Source organism: Macaca thibetana, chromosome 10 (assembly GCF_024542745.1).
Source record: "Macaca thibetana thibetana isolate TM-01 chromosome 10, ASM2454274v1, whole genome shotgun sequence".
NCBI classification, from domain to species: Eukaryota; Metazoa; Chordata; class Mammalia; order Primates; family Cercopithecidae; genus Macaca; species Macaca thibetana.
In genome coordinates, this window is record NC_065587.1 from 93915108 (window position 1) to 93930249 (window position 15142).

General features: G+C 50.8%; 1 protein-coding gene across 2 annotated transcripts in view; it reads right to left on the reverse strand.

Annotated features, from left to right (window-relative positions):
* ABHD12 (abhydrolase domain containing 12, lysophospholipase) overlaps positions 1 to 15142 on the reverse strand; it is a 77198-nt gene that overhangs the window by 16001 nt on the left and 46055 nt on the right. For both annotated transcript variants that reach the window (XM_050745491.1, XM_050745492.1), the window contains exons 3-6: positions 11755 to 11860; positions 8683 to 8802; positions 5568 to 5598; positions 3379 to 3424 (exon numbers count right to left, since the gene is read on the reverse strand). In XM_050745491.1, coding sequence (XP_050601448.1) covers positions 3379 to 3424; positions 5568 to 5598; positions 8683 to 8802; positions 11755 to 11860 — 303 coding nt within the window. The remainder of the gene's footprint in view (positions 1 to 3378; positions 3425 to 5567; positions 5599 to 8682; positions 8803 to 11754; positions 11861 to 15142) is intronic.

Here is a 15142-nt window from a genome sequence, read left to right on the forward strand (position 1 = left end):
AGCAGCATCCACGTGTCCCGCTCTGAGCCCCGACGAGCATCAGTGCAGCTGGTGTGGTCAGATGAGCAGCCCCCGAGCCGCTGGCTGGACACCAACCTCCTCAACGCCGAAGGCTTGGTCAGGGGCAGGATAGGGAGTGGAGTCCGGAGGCTCCCAGAACAGGGAGGGCGTTTCTGGGTGCAAGGCAACTCTGACCCAGGAAGGGGAAAGGGGCTGTTTTCCCTTAGGGTCTAATTAGCATCTTGTTTGCATAACGGAAAACACTACCATCTCTGCCCCCAAAATTACAACCTCCCAAGGGTCCCCCCCAGTCTCCAGCAAAGATGGAGTGCAATTATCTTTCCAGCAGCCCAGCTGTGAGTCATCATCAGATGATCTGAAAGCACCACAAAGGTCAGAAAGAGCAGGTTGTGCAGTATAAGCAAACCCCACAGTTAGTGCAGGACTTGCTGTTTCCCGACTCAGACACTAGAGGAGGGAGGAGGCCGTGCAGAGGGCCAGGGCCAGGCTGGGAGGCAGAGGTACGGGGACATGAGACAGAAAGAAAAGAACAGAGATAGGGACAGGAGACAGAGACGACAGGAAGACTGAGAGACAGGGACAGAGAGGCACAGAGACAGGCAGGAAGACTAACAGGGATAGAGAGGCACAGAGACGGGGACAGGAGGCAGAGGGATTTAGACAAAGAGGCAGATGCGGTGAGAGAGACAGAGGAACAGTCGGAGACGGAGCTGGCAGTCTTGGTGCCAGTTAGAAACATGGAGACTCCACGAGAACTGAAACAAAGTGCTGCGTGGGATTTCATTTCCTGACAGAAGTGCGGGGAGATGAATGCGAAGAAGTCACCCGTTCTCCCTCTCCTAAAGTCTCTAGCATGCAGCAGAAGAGAACCCGTGTCAGCACGAAGAGAAGGAGAGGGCACACCACGTCCCGTTCCTCATTCTGGAGTTTCTCCCAGCCCACAACTGTCATCCTGATGGAACTTTCTTCCCTGTGGGTGGCAGCATGGCGGCCCCCACAACTGTCCACGACCCTGGCACTTGTGAACGTGTTGGGTCACATGGCTGGGGAATGAAGGGTATGGAAGGAATGAAAGCTGCTAACTGCTGGCCTTGAGAAGGGGGTGATCCTGGACAAGCTGGGTGGGCCCAAAACAACCACAAGGGTCCTCATCAGAGAAAAAGGGAGGAGTCAGGGTCAGAACCAGAAGACCTGGGACTCAATCACGGAAGAGGTGTGAGCCAAGGAACACAGGCGGCTGGAAAGGGCAGCCAGGCATTCTCCCTGAGAGCCTTGCTCCCGCCCTGATTCCAGCCTGGGGGCTGCAGATTCTGAATTTCTGACCTCCAGAACTGCAAGATGCTACATGTGTGCTGGTTTAAAGCACTGTTTGTGCTAACATGTTACAGCAGCAAGAGAGAATTAACACAACCCCTACATCTGGGTGACAGCCTCTCTCCTTTGTTCCCCTCATATCTCCTCTTGGTCTGAGGATAGACACGCCGCCTGCCCCAGAAGGTGAAGGCAGCCAGCCACGCTGCCATCAACTCTTTGATCGCTCCAGCTGAGGACTACATGGTGGAATACACTTTTTGAAAATTTTGAGACAGGCTCTCGCTGTCACCCAGGCTGGAGCGCATTGGCATGATCTTGGCTCACTGCAACCTCCACCTCCTGGGCTCAAGCTTTCCTCCCACCTCAGCCTCCCGAGTAGCTGGGATTACAGGCGCCTGCCACCACACTCAGCTACTTTTTTTGTATTTTTAGTAGAGGTAGAGTTTTGCCATGTTGCCCAGGCTGATCTCGAGCTCCTGGTTTCAAGTAATCTGCCCGCCTCAGCCTCCCAAAGTGCTGGGATTACAGGCGTGAGCCACCATGCCCAGCCAGAATACACTTTAAAACAGTCTCTCAGCCAGGTGCAGTGGCTCACTCACACCTGTAATCCCAACACTTTGGGAGGCCAAGGTGGGCAGACTGACTGAACCCAGTAGTTCGAGACCAGACAACATGGTGAGACCATGGGCAACATGGTGAAACACTCTCTTAAAAAAAATAAAACAACATTAGCCAGGTGTAGTGGTGAGTGCCTGTGGTCCCAGCTACTAGGGAGGCTGAGTTGGGAAGATCACTTGAACCCGGGAAGCAGAGGTTGCAGTAAGCGGAGATCACACCACTGCACTCCAGTTGGGTGACAGAGTGAGACCCTGTCTCAAAGCAAAATCAAAACCAAAACCAAAACAAACCAGTCGTTCACTGTTAACACCAAGTTATTTCTGTTGCCCATTAAGCCATAGTGTCCTTGGTATATATCAAACTGGATTCTTGATATGTTCAGTGGCAAGCCCTGGTTCATTCAAAAAAGCAGAAATGCTGAGGTGCAGAAGAATCTATCTTCTCTCTTAACAGTTCTTTTTTTTTTTTTTGACATGGACTCTTGCTCTGTCGTCAAGACTGGACTACAGTGGTGCAATCTTGGCTCACTGCAAGCTCCGCCTCCCAGGTTCAAGCGCTTCTCCTGCCTCAGCCTCCCCAATAGCTGGGACTACAGGTGCAAGCCACCATGCCCAGTTAATTTTTGTATTTTCAGTAGAGATGGGTTTTCATCATGTTGGCCAGGCTGGTCAAAAACTCCTGACCTCAAGTGATCCTCCTGCCTCAGCCTCCTAAAGTGCTGGGATTACAGGTGTGAACCGCCGTGCTCAGCCTCTCTTAACAGTTCTTACTGTCTTCATAACTTTAACAAGACAAGCTTTGATGAGCATAAACCGTGTCTGACGTCCAGCCGCAGAGACAGTCTGAGTCCAAAAAAGACAGGATCTTCTAATTTAAAATGTTGCAGGTTGGGTGCAGTGACTCACGCCTGTAATCCCAACACTCTGGAAGGCTGAGGCAGGAGGATCGCTTGAGGCCAGGAGTCTGAGACTAGCCTAGGCAACATAGCAATACCCCATTTCTACTAAAAACAAAAAAAAAAAGTAGCAGGTGTGGTGTTGCATTCCCATAGTCCCAGCTACTTGAGAGGCTAAGGCAGAAGGATCCCTTGAGCAAAGGAGTTCAAGGCTGCAGGGAGCTATGATCATGCTACTGCACTCCAGGTTGGGTGACTAAGTGAGAGCCTATCTCAAAAAAAAAAAAAAAAAAAAAAAAAAAGTTGCTGACAGGGCATCTGCTGGGGACTCCAGGTGCTGAGCCTCCCCTACCAGAAGGGGCTCTCCCGGCAGCTCCATCAGGGGCTTTGTCAGGACCCAGGAAACCTTCACAGCACAGCCAAAGCAGGCGCTGGTCTTGCTCCGAGCCTCTTCAAGTGAGGCCTGCCCATGGGATACTGCCAGCAAGCAGTGGAAATGTGCTCAGATGCTCTTGCAAAAGAAATCTCACCTCTGTAGTCAAAGGTGACCACATGGTAACCAAGGGAACTCAGCACCTGTAAAGTGAAAAATAAACATCTTTGGCAACAAATCCAAGTGTCTGTGTTGAGGGCAGCTTGCCGCTTACTAAACTCATCCGACTTTCCCTCCCGTGCCTTGTGCGTAGTGGCAGCTTCACAAAGACTGTGACATGCTGCCTGACTCCCGGCTGGGTTTTATGAAACCCAGATGCCAACTGCCGCTTCTGCACCTGCTGACATCCCTGCCTGGGAGCACATGAAGGCTCTCCCTTCTTGCTGCTTAGACGCTAAGGAAGCATCCCCCTTCCTCCTGCTTAGACTTAGAGGGCCAGGCGCAGACTCCCGCAGGTCCCAGGTCCCAGGCCCCAGCTCCACGCGTGCTGCAGGGCAGCCTCTGGGGCGGCCTCCTCTGGGGACAGCTCTCGGTGCTGCAGTGTGATGGCGGACCCCCAGGAGGAGGGCTATACTGTGTAGAGACCCCATCTGAAGACCCTTGCTGCAACCCAGTATTTCTTGGATTTTAAGCTCTTGTCAATTTTTTTCTGTTACTTTTTTTTCAATCCCTACAGACTAGCTGACCTCTCTGATTTAGATCACTCCTCAACGCTCCTGTGCCCTTGCTGGGGTGTGCCCAGAGCAACATGGGAGGCTGCCGCACCATCTTGTCACCCAGAATCACAGCTCCCCTCTCTAGGGAGGGAGTCGGGTGCTTCCCCAGGGCAGCCTGCACTTCCCTGCCAGCTCCTAGCCACCACAGAGTCTATACCCAGAGCCAACCTGCTCCAGCCCTGTTGACCTCAGCAGGGTGAATCATTTCTTTTAACAGAAACCTAAAGAAAGAACCAATCACTTCTCAAACTCTCCCCACCTTTCCTGACTTAATGCAATTTACTCCAGGGGTAAAATCCTCCAATAGCTCAGAGCTGGGTGTGCCCCTACCTCTGTCTGTGCCCCTGCCTCTGTCTGTATCCCCTTCTGTCCTGTGGGCCAGTGCAGATGGCCCTCTGAGGGGAGGAGAGTGAGGCTGTTCCAACAGTAGCTCTTCGGCTCCAAGACCCAGACAACCAGATGAAGAACAAAATCAAGCAGCCAAGCACAAGTAAAGGTCTGCACGCCCTGCCCTAGACACCCCCTGGACGTGGGGAGATCTGCGGGTGCTCCCACTGTGTGCCTGGAAGCTGATTCAAATCCCGCCTGCACCCCCTGCTGGGGTGAGCCTGCGATCTGGCAGTCAGTGTAGCACCTGGGGCACCTGGTTTCTCTTTTCTTTTTTTATTTTTTTTGAGACGGAATCTCGCTCTGTCACCCAGGCTGGAGTGCAGTGGCGCCATCTTGGCTCACTGCAACCTCCGCCTCCCTGGTTCAAGCAATTCTCTGCCTCAACCTCCTGAATAGCTGGGATTACAGGCGCCTGCCACCACACCTGGCTAATTTTTTTTGTATTTTTAGTAGAGATTGGGTTTCACCATCTTGGCCAGGCTGGTCTTGAACTCCTGACCTTGTGATCCGCCCACCTTGGCCTCCCAAAGTGCTAGGATTACAGACATGAGCCACTGCGCCCGGCCCTCTCTTTTCATTTTATACACAAGTAATGTAACATTGAAAAACAATTTCCAATGCCATTTATGTAGTCTGGCAATATCTGCACTTGGTCTACCAAGCCCATACATTCTGATTTTGGGGTCCAAGCCTAGAGGCAGTGTGATGGGCAGTCACAGCAGAGGCAGCTAAGGCCCTACCTTCCAGCACACCCATCCAAAGGCAGTGTTAAAAAGGCCAACAAAAGGTCAGACATGGTGGCTCACACCTGTCATCCCAATACTTCCGGAAGCCAAGGTGGGAGGCCCAGGAGTTCGAGACCAGCCTGGGCAACATAGGGAGACCTCATTTCTATAAAAAAAAAAACAACAAAAATTAGCTGGGTGTGGTGGCGGCATGCACCTGCAGTTTTAGGAGGCTGAAGTGGGAGGATAGTTTGAGCCCAGGAGGTCGAGGCTGCAGTGAGCTGTGACCGCACCACTGCACTCCAGCCTGGGCAACAGAGCAAGAGGACCCTGTCTCACATACAGAAACAGCCCAGCAATAGTTAACTCTCAAGCTGTGAGTCTGGTGACTCCCTTCACTTCCTGCCCTGGAAAGAACAGCCCAGGGAACAGGTGTGGGTGCCACCTGCACTCACCTTGTAAAGCTCCACGCGGTGGTCACCTCCTCTGGAGAAGGAAACAGGACATGGTGTGAGCACATCTTCTCAGAGTCAGGCCCCAGGTCAACTTGTCCTCAGTACCCCAAACCAGGCAAAGGCCAATGAAAGAGGGCAACCTCCTCCTTGGGGCCCCCTAAGTGGCCCCACACTTGCCTCTGGCAGTGCTGTGCCAAGGGGGAGAGAGTCTTAGCACTCTGGGGAGATTTCTTAACGACTGCTTTTATTTTTCAGTAGGTAATGCACACCTATAGTCCCAAACTAGAAAGACACTAAAGGAAACACAGCAAGCCCTCATCCACCACACCCCAGCCCCTCCCAGCTTCCCCGTGTCAGGGACACCCTGTGTGGACAGAGGCTGTGCTCCAACAGGGCCTGTGTGGACACCTTCTGCCCTCACTTCTTGCTCCACACGTCTCAGCTGACCTTCAGAACTCTGCTTAGCTGCACCGCCCTGGCCTCTCGTGGTCATCTCGGCTGTTTCCCACCTGGCACTAACTTCTATTTGCTGCAGCAGCCACCCTGCCTTACAGCCCTTCACGTGTGTGTGTTCCACGCATGGGATATGCTCCTAGAATCTCCTCAGGGAGACCCTGAAGTGCAGGAATGGCTGCCTCCTGGCCCTCACAGTCAACTACAGCTTCACTGTGCATGTCGCTACGGAGACTAAGTGGGCTCGGCAAACACACCCCTATTTGTACTTCCTTGTCTGAGGCCTGTCTAGGCTCCCTTCCCGCTGTTAACCTGGACCGACCCCACAGCAGGGACATGGGCCACCTGGGAGGAGGGCGGGTCCACACTCTCCACACTCCGTAGCTGTGCTCCTCCTTCCTCAGGAGCGGTTTCACCATTTCAGGTATGGGGGCAGGAGTGTTGCTGGTGGGAGACCAGGATGAGATGAAGGAGGAAGCCAATAAAGTGCAGAAACAAAAATGTAAAGGGTCAGGCCGGTGGCTCATGCCTGGAATCCCAGCACTTTGGGAGGCCGAGGTGGGCGGATCACTTAAGCTCAGGAGTTTGAGACCAGCCTGGTCAAACGGTAAAACCTGTCTCTATTAAAAATACAAAAATTAGCTGGGCGTGGTGGTGGGTGCCTGTAATCCCAGCTACTTGGGAGGCTGAGGCAGAAGAGTCACTTGAACCCGGGAGGCTGAGGTTGCAGTGAGCCAGGATTGCGCCACTGCACTCCAGCCTGGGCAACAGAGTGAGACTCTGTCTCAAAAATTAAAATAAAAAATAAAGGAAGGAGTTTCAAGACAAGGAGGAAACACTGCAAAGTATTTTCAGTGATCACTGTAAGAGTTCATAGTGGCTCTTTTCTAAGTTTATAAAATTTCCTACATTAAGCAAAAAAGTAACAGTTGCTGGGAATCCAGGGGGTCTGGACCTCAGGGAGACCCACGTGGTGGATCCCGCAGACCAGCGAAACCTCACTGGGATGCACAGGACAAAGAAAGCAGGCAACACGGGGGTGGCGAGGCCTGCAGCCAGGCACTCTCTGCAGGAGTGGGAGGGTGCAGTAAACCTTGAAAATCACAGCATCACTTTCTAACCTGAAGTTACAAGCAGGTTCTTTTTTTTTTAAACCATGTGATGGGCACTGCAGAACTGAACCTTATTCACAGCCAACCACAGTTCTCTCATTTATAAAAAGATGCTGCAGGAGCTGTTTGTAGCTGCTTGCTCTTTGAAAAGCAGAAGAGAAACCCGCTGCAGCTTGTCCCAGACAAAGAAGAAAGGAAACTGTGCAGCACATGTGTGATTCAGTAGCTAGGCACACTGTCCCTGGCACAGAAACCGCCTTATGGACCATGCCGCTGGGCTCTTTCAGCAATGCCCTCTGCAGGGCTCCACCATGCAGACACCCACCTAGGCCTGCTTTCGCCTCCAGAAGGGCCCAGCACGGCTCTCCTTGCTGGCTCCGCCTATAAAATGTTTGCCCCTAGCCCTGACACACCCTGGTGCCACAGTGCACCTCGGCCCTGGCCCTGCAGCAGCCCTGTCTCCATGCTGGGTCTGCCTCTGCGCTGGCTCCTGGCTGCCTCTCTCACACACGAAGACCTTGGTGGTTTTCAAACAATGCTTTGTTCAGAAAATGTATCCCCCCCACACCCACCCTGGGCTCTCCCACAGAGGCTCTTCTGAACAGCAGTCACATGGTGTGGAAGGAGCACCCTTTAAGGCAGGGAGGCCAACTCCAGGGCAGCCAGTGGAAAGGACAAGCCATTAGGCCCACTCAGGAAAAGCATCTGAGATAGCACTGGGCAGAGCTGATCAAACAAAGCGCATGTACTTCACCAACAGCCCATTAGTGAGCGGAGAGCCCACACTGTAGGGCGGCCTGCAAGGACCCCAGCACCTGGTACCTTCAGCCTCTCCCTTCTGCCCCTTCTCAGCACCCGCCACTTTTTTCCAGGAAGTATGCCTCCTCCTCCAGGCTGCCCTGGCTCTGGCTTCACCTGTCTGCCACCTGGAGCTATCTTACAGGTAACAAAGATCTGCCTGCCACTTCAGGCTGCATGACAGATATGGGGAAAACCAGCTGCCAGTGAGCTGGAGCCACCCATTCCCAAGGGCACGAGGCTGCCACAGTCAAGTGCCACCATGACCCCTTCTCAGAGGGACCCCAAAGCCCTCACTCTCCAAGAACCCTGCTCTCCAAATCACATAACAGCAGATGCTGTGCCCTTTGAGATTACAACAGGGAGAAAAAAACATGCCCTCTGGCCTGGGAGCTCAACCCCTGACCGAGACTCAGCCTCCTCCATCCCAACCCAGGCTGGAGTTCCAGATAGGGGACGGTCTGCACACAGCTTCCCACACTTGGTCCCTGCGGAACACAGCCCTGCTGGCCTCAAGCTGTGGGAACCCTGCTTCATGTAATGTTCACCTAAACTCGGCCTTCCCTCAACCCCTTAAGAACTGTGCCTTTCCCTTTGTTCTTGGGAGGTTCTCCCTCATTGCAGTGGATCAGTACTCCTGATTTTGTGGGGCCGCAGGTTAGCTCCTGCTGGTTTCCAGCAGACTGGGCCAGGACATTCCCACCCCAAAAGGGAGCCGTGCCCCACAGCGAAGATGGGCTCCCCTCCCTTACCTGGTACCTGCGTTCCCATGCAGGTACAGAATGATAGCGTGGCTGGAAGCCAAGGCATCCTCATACCACATCTGGTCTTTGCCTTGGGCGTTCTTCCACCAGACTGCGGGGACGGTATGCCTGGAGACAGAAGCAGAGGGGAGCGCAGGATCAGATGCTCCTTCCGTCCTCATCCAGGCGACTGCATGTGGTGTTACTTAATCAGCTCAAGTCCAGACAGCAGGGAGCTGCAGACCCCATCTAACTACAGGGGAACAGATGGGGGTGGGTGGTAGAAAACTAACCCCATCACTAGAATCAATAACCACGGAACTGCAGGCTGTGTGGATGGTGCTGACAGCTTCAGTAGGAGTGTTCCCTGACTGGCAGGCCAGCCTCCTCTGGGCCACAAAGGCTTGCAATGTGACAGTTACCACCGACGCCTAGCAGAGAAGCAGCACTTAGTTCATCCTAAGTAATAACATTTTCCTCATATGTGCCCCACATTCCACTTAACCCCATGCTTCAACTGTCCACAGTTTAACTCACAATGGATTTTAAACAGTACATGCTGTCACATTTGCTAATTCAGCAACACCAATGTTTGTGAGCTTGACTAGAAACCAGGCCATCGCTGACGCCATTTCTAACGTCGAGTATGCACCAACTTCCTGGCCTGCTCATGGTCCACGCCTGGCTGGGCACTCTGAAGCTGCTGGTCTAACTAGCCAAACCCTCCTTCCGAGAGATACTAAGGTTAATTTTAACTCAGGCCAAATCGAATATTGTTAATCACTGGGGAGGGTCGAAATTAATCACTTTTCTGTAAAGCTTCCTCAAATTCATTCTGGATAACAGTGACAAGAATCTTTAAAAAAAATTTAATGGCCAACTTCTTATTTTCTAGATTTTAAGCTTCAGCATCTCATCTAACTTCTGTCTCTGATCCGTTCAAGAGGATCACATTTTGGGGTGGATCTAGTCACTATGATCATCACTCCCACACGGTTATAAACTTGAGGGATAGGACAGCACATTTTGAAGGTGCTGGGAGCAGATGTGCTTCCAGTAGCCAGCCCACCCCAAACCTGGGTTCCTGACAAAGAGCCAGGGAACTCCTAGCCAGCAGAGAAACCCATTCCTGGGCCTCTTCTCTCAGCAGACAGGCGATGGCCAGGCATGGCCAGGTATGGCCCCCAGGCTTCACGCTAGGCCTTGAGGCCCTCCTTTCAGGAAGCTGGTGGGAGGGTTTGATGAAGTGATGGTGGGGGCAGTTGGTGAGCTGGGCCCGCTGCTACCTGAGGGCCCACTGTCATTGTGACTGCCTAGGGCATGAGAGTAGGCAGCAGCCACACCCACCAACACACAGCAACACACAGCGTGGCACCGCCTTGAGACTTGCCACTAGCATCACTAAACAAAACCTTTTCTGGTAACTGATAATATATGCAAATGTTGTTAGTACTTCCAGCCTACGTCTTACCACCATAAACACCCTCCTGCAATAGGACAGACTCATATTAACCAAGAAGAGGGCTGACCAAGTCCCACTCAGCAGCTCTGTGCAAAACAGGTCACGCTTCAGACAGAAACCCAGAGTCCCACAGTCACACGTTGGTCAGTAAATGCTAGATTAAATCAAATCAGGAAGTGACAAAAGACTTTAATCCTAGCACCAACTACTAAGAACAAAAATCTCTCTTCTTGTTTTATGTTCTTTACCAAGGACCACTGTTAGAAATGCCTGAATGTTCTCTCATCCACACTGGGAAGCTACTCACAGCATTTCATTTAGAAGCTTCTCACATACACAGTGGTTTTCTGAGACAGCGGAAAGGGACGTTATGGCTACTGAAAAATAAATTCAGCTAGATAAAGGGGCTGTGATTCAGGATCACTTCTCAGAGAAAAAGGGAAATGCCACAGTGAGGTTGGTCGATTTTAATTCAGTTGTTCAGAAGCACCATTTATGTACAGAAGAAAACATTAAAATGTATTCCAAGGAGACACAGAGAAGTCACGAGGCTTATGTCCAACGTAAATTTATGGCTTAAAAAAGTAAATACTTAGAAGATAGCCAACACCATCACCGAAGCTATATGTGAAAAGAAATCAAGCTGTTTTCACTTCTTGGAAAAGATATATATATATATATATATATATATTTTTTTTTTTGGAGACAGAGTCTCCCTCTGTTGCCCAGGCTGGAGTGCAGTGGCACAATCTCGGCTCACTGCAGCCTCTGCCTCCTGCGTTCAAGCAATTCTCTTGCCTCAAACTCCCGGGTAGCTGGGACTACAGGTGCGTGCCACCACGCCCGGCTAATTTTTGTACTTTTTTTCAGCAGAGACGGGGTTTCGCCATGTTGTTTAGGCTAGTCTCGAACTCCTGATCTCAAGTGATCCCCCTGTCTCGGCCTGCCAAAGCGCTGGGATTACAGGCGTGAGCTACCGCGCTTGGATGGAAGATATATTCAAAAGAGTGTTTGCGATTCTTCCCTTATATTCTTTTTTTTTTTTTTTGAGACAGAGTCTTGCTCTGTCACTCAGGCTGGAGTGCAGTGGTGTGAATTCAGCTCACTGCAACTTCTTCCTCCTGGGCTCAAGTGATTCTCCTGCCTCAGCCTCCCAAGTAGCTGGGATTACAGGCGTGCACCACCATGTCTGGCTAATTTTTGTATTTTTAGTAGAGACAGGTTCACCATGTTGCCCAGGCTGGTCTCAAACTCCTGGACTCAAATGATCCACCCGCCTCGGCCTCCCAAAGTGCTGAGATTACAAGTGTGAGCCACTGTGCCGGCCACTTACATCCTGTTTATAGCTTCTTTGTTTGTTTTTCCTAGAAACAAGGTTCTCTAAAAATAATAATCTGTTCACAAAGCCTTTGCTGTTTTGAAAGCCTGGGAATAGAGTTTAAAGTCACTGAATCCCTCAACACTAGGATCAAATGTACTGAGATCTTTCCTTTAGGAAAGGAAGAGGTGAAGATAAAAATGAACAACATTTCAGAGGCCAGTGTCAAAGACAGCACCAGCTCAGCCATGTAGGGCCTTTTCCTGCTGCTGGAAGGGCTACAGAGCTTACCAGTACTTACCAGACTCCAATGGTCACATCTTCCTCTGGCTGCAGGTAGTAGTTACATGTGTGATTCAAACCTTGATCCTGTGGTTTTTTCAAATCAATGAAATAGGGAACCCTTACTGTAGGAAATAAAGAGATGGAAATTAGGATTACTGGTGGATTAATACACACACGTACACACAGACATGCATACAAGCATGCACACTCACACACATGCACACATATGCATCCACACGTACACACACACATGCACACCCACATGCACACACTGCAGAAGCTCTCAGAAAGCACCAAGTCCTTTTCCTGTGCAATCTTACAATGGTGCCAGACCTGCAGGCCCAGCCTCAGGCAGGGTATGGGCTGAGGCCAGAGTGGGCAGGGACAGATACTGCAGTGAGGGCGAGGTCTGTGTAGAGACTGGAACGCTAAGGTCTAAGGTCACTCAAGGTGTGAGAAGATGCAAGTAAGGGAAGGAAAGATCCCCAACAGGTCTTAAGGATGGGCCAGCCAGGAGGGAGGCTAGGGAGGCTGAGCCTGCGAATAACTCAGGTGCCTAGTGGAGTGGGACATACACAGCAGGAAAGGGGATGGCGCTAAAGGATCTGATGAGCGTAGGGTGGCAAACAAGGTAAAGGGGATTCCAAAGTTTCTAGGACTGTTGCCTAACACAGAAAAGACAGCAGAAGGTGAGGTGTGGGGGCAGCAAGAGGGATGAATCCACAGGACCCATGCAGAGCAGAGTGAAGTCAGTGCAATGGCCCAGCAGAAGTCCTACATTGACCAGGTCATCTGCCAGCAGGACAGCAAGTGAATTAACCAGCACTCCACACTGTGGAAGACCATGAGGCCCTTAGACCTGGAGGAACCTCCAGGACCTGCGGGCAGAGAGGAGCAAGGTGACTGTGGGTGCAGGTGCGGTAGCCCCACTTTGCTATTGTAAAAACATGCCAATGAAACACAACCCCCACATGTGGCTGGGAGGAAATACACAAAGACAGAAGCCAGGCTGCTCATATAGCTTCAAAGTGTGTGTGTGGGGAGAATGGGGGCAATTTTTTCCTTATATACCATTATAGTCTTATTGCTTTTGGTGAACACAACTTTAAAATAAGTTTAACTGAAAAATAAAAAATTTAAAATAAACCCATGAACCCTGAGGTGGGATTTTTCTGCTTTATAAAATGGCAACTCCCAAAAGAGGCAGTGACAGAGAGCAGTGCGGGCCTGGCTTCCCTCTGGCGGGTCCTGCCCCTGGGGAAGCTCTGCTGCTGACAGCTGTCTCTGGTGAAGACAGGGGTTGCATGACTCCCACGTCCGCGTGGCACACTGCACATCTAGCCTCACTTCCTCAAATGTCACCAGGCTGGACTCACGAGGACATGGGGACATACACACTCCTTCCCAGAAACTCCCTGAACGTCTGTCCCAGACCACGTGGGGAGACAGTTCCCCTGACCAGGGCTGCTGTTCATACCCCACCTTCTTAATCCATCTCTTCCCCAGGAAGCAGATACATCTTCAAAACTTTAATAAGAAGTTTCTCTCAAAATAAAAAATGGCAAAGGAGGTGATCCACATCCCCATTAGCTCCGGCTGAGCCAGGCCACACAGTCTCTGAGGCAAGTCACCACCATCACCATCTGACGGCTCCTATTAGATTGCCGGCTCACATGATAGAGCTGGATTTTTTGATACCAGCCTGGGCAACATGGCAAAACCTCATCTCTACAAAAAATGTAAGAATTACCCAGGCAAGGTGACATGCACCTGTGATCCCAGCCACTTGGGAGGCTGAGGAGGGAGAATCACTTGAGCTCAGCAGGTCAAGGCTGTAGTAAGCCATGATTGTACCACTGCATTCCAGCCTGAGTGACAGAGAGACCCTGTTTCAAAAAAAAAAAAAAGAATTGGCTTTGAACCCAGCAGCCCGGCTGCACAGCCCTGCCTCCTGGCTGGCTGGACAGGAAGTCAGGGAGGTAATAAGCCTGGCCCCTGAGAGGCCTGGAAGGTCCACCTGCCCTGTTATGGGCTGAGTTGTGCTCCCCAAGAAAGACTATGTTCAAGGCCTCACCCCCAGTACCTAAGAGTGTGACCTTACTTGGAAACAGGGTCTTTATGGAGGTAATCAAGCTCAAATGAGGTCACTGGGTGGATACTAACCCAAATGACTGGTGTCCTTATAAAATGGGGACATTTAGACACAGAGACAGAGGGAAGACCATGAAAAGACAATCAAGAAGATGGAGAAGATGGAAGCAGAGATTTGAGGGAAGCTTCTCCAAGCTGGGAATGCTGCCAGACAGACAGGCAAGAAGGGTCCACCTCAGCGTCTCAGGAGGAGCTGGGCCCGCCCACACCTCAACCTCGGACTCTCAGCCTCCATGACCATGAGAGGATACATTTGTTTTAAGCCACCCAGTTTGCAGGTTTGTTAGAGTGGTCCCAAAAAATAAATGCAGTCAGCCGGGCGTGGTGACTCACACCTATAACCCTAGCACTTTGTGAGGCCAAGGTGGATGGATCACCTGAGGTCAGGAGTTCGAGACCAGCCTGGCCAACATGGCAAAACCCCGTCTCTACTAAAAATATAAAAACTAGCCGGGCGTGGTGGTGTGCACCTGTAATCCCAGCTACTTGGGAGCCTGAAGCAGGAGAATGGCTTGAACCCCGGAGGTGGAGGTTGCAGTGAGCTGAGACCATGCCACTTCACTCCAGCCTAGGTGAAAGAGTGAGACTCTGTCAAAAAGAAAAGAAAAGAAAAGAAAAGAAAAGAAAAGAAAAGAAAAGAAAAGAAAAGAAAAGAAAAGAAAGAAGGGGAGGGGAGGGAAGGAAAGGAAAGAAGGGAGGAAGGGAAGAAAGAGAAGAGAGAAAGAGAAGAGAGAGGAAGGAAGGAGGGAGAGAGGGAGGGAGGGAGGGAGGGAAAGAAAGGCAGGTTCTTCTGCAACAGGAAACAATTGGAGAAACTGGTTATTTTACCAAGGCTTTGACTGGAATGGCCTGCTTTCCTTTAAGGATTCAAAGGACTTATAGAGACAATAAAAGCCCCGTGGGTAAAACTGGCCTCATACCTTGTCTATACAGTCCCCATACAGGGTTCCTGACCTGTGGTAAAGAATGTCACTTTCTAATAGGCCCAGGAGCCCCAAGTTATTTTAGGACCTCAAGAAGAGAGGAATTTACCAAACTCATAGGTATTTGAGGATACGAACCCATGACTGGACTCAGTTTTTAAAAAGTCTTATCGGAGATTCCTTATGGAACAGAGTTCTACCAAAGCCAATTTAAGAAGCCTATGTAAAAAATTATTACTTGTGTTGCAATTTATGTAAATAATCAGGCCAAGTATAATAAGACTAATGTTTATTTTGCAAACAAATCAGTCTTATAATGATTTGGGTTTT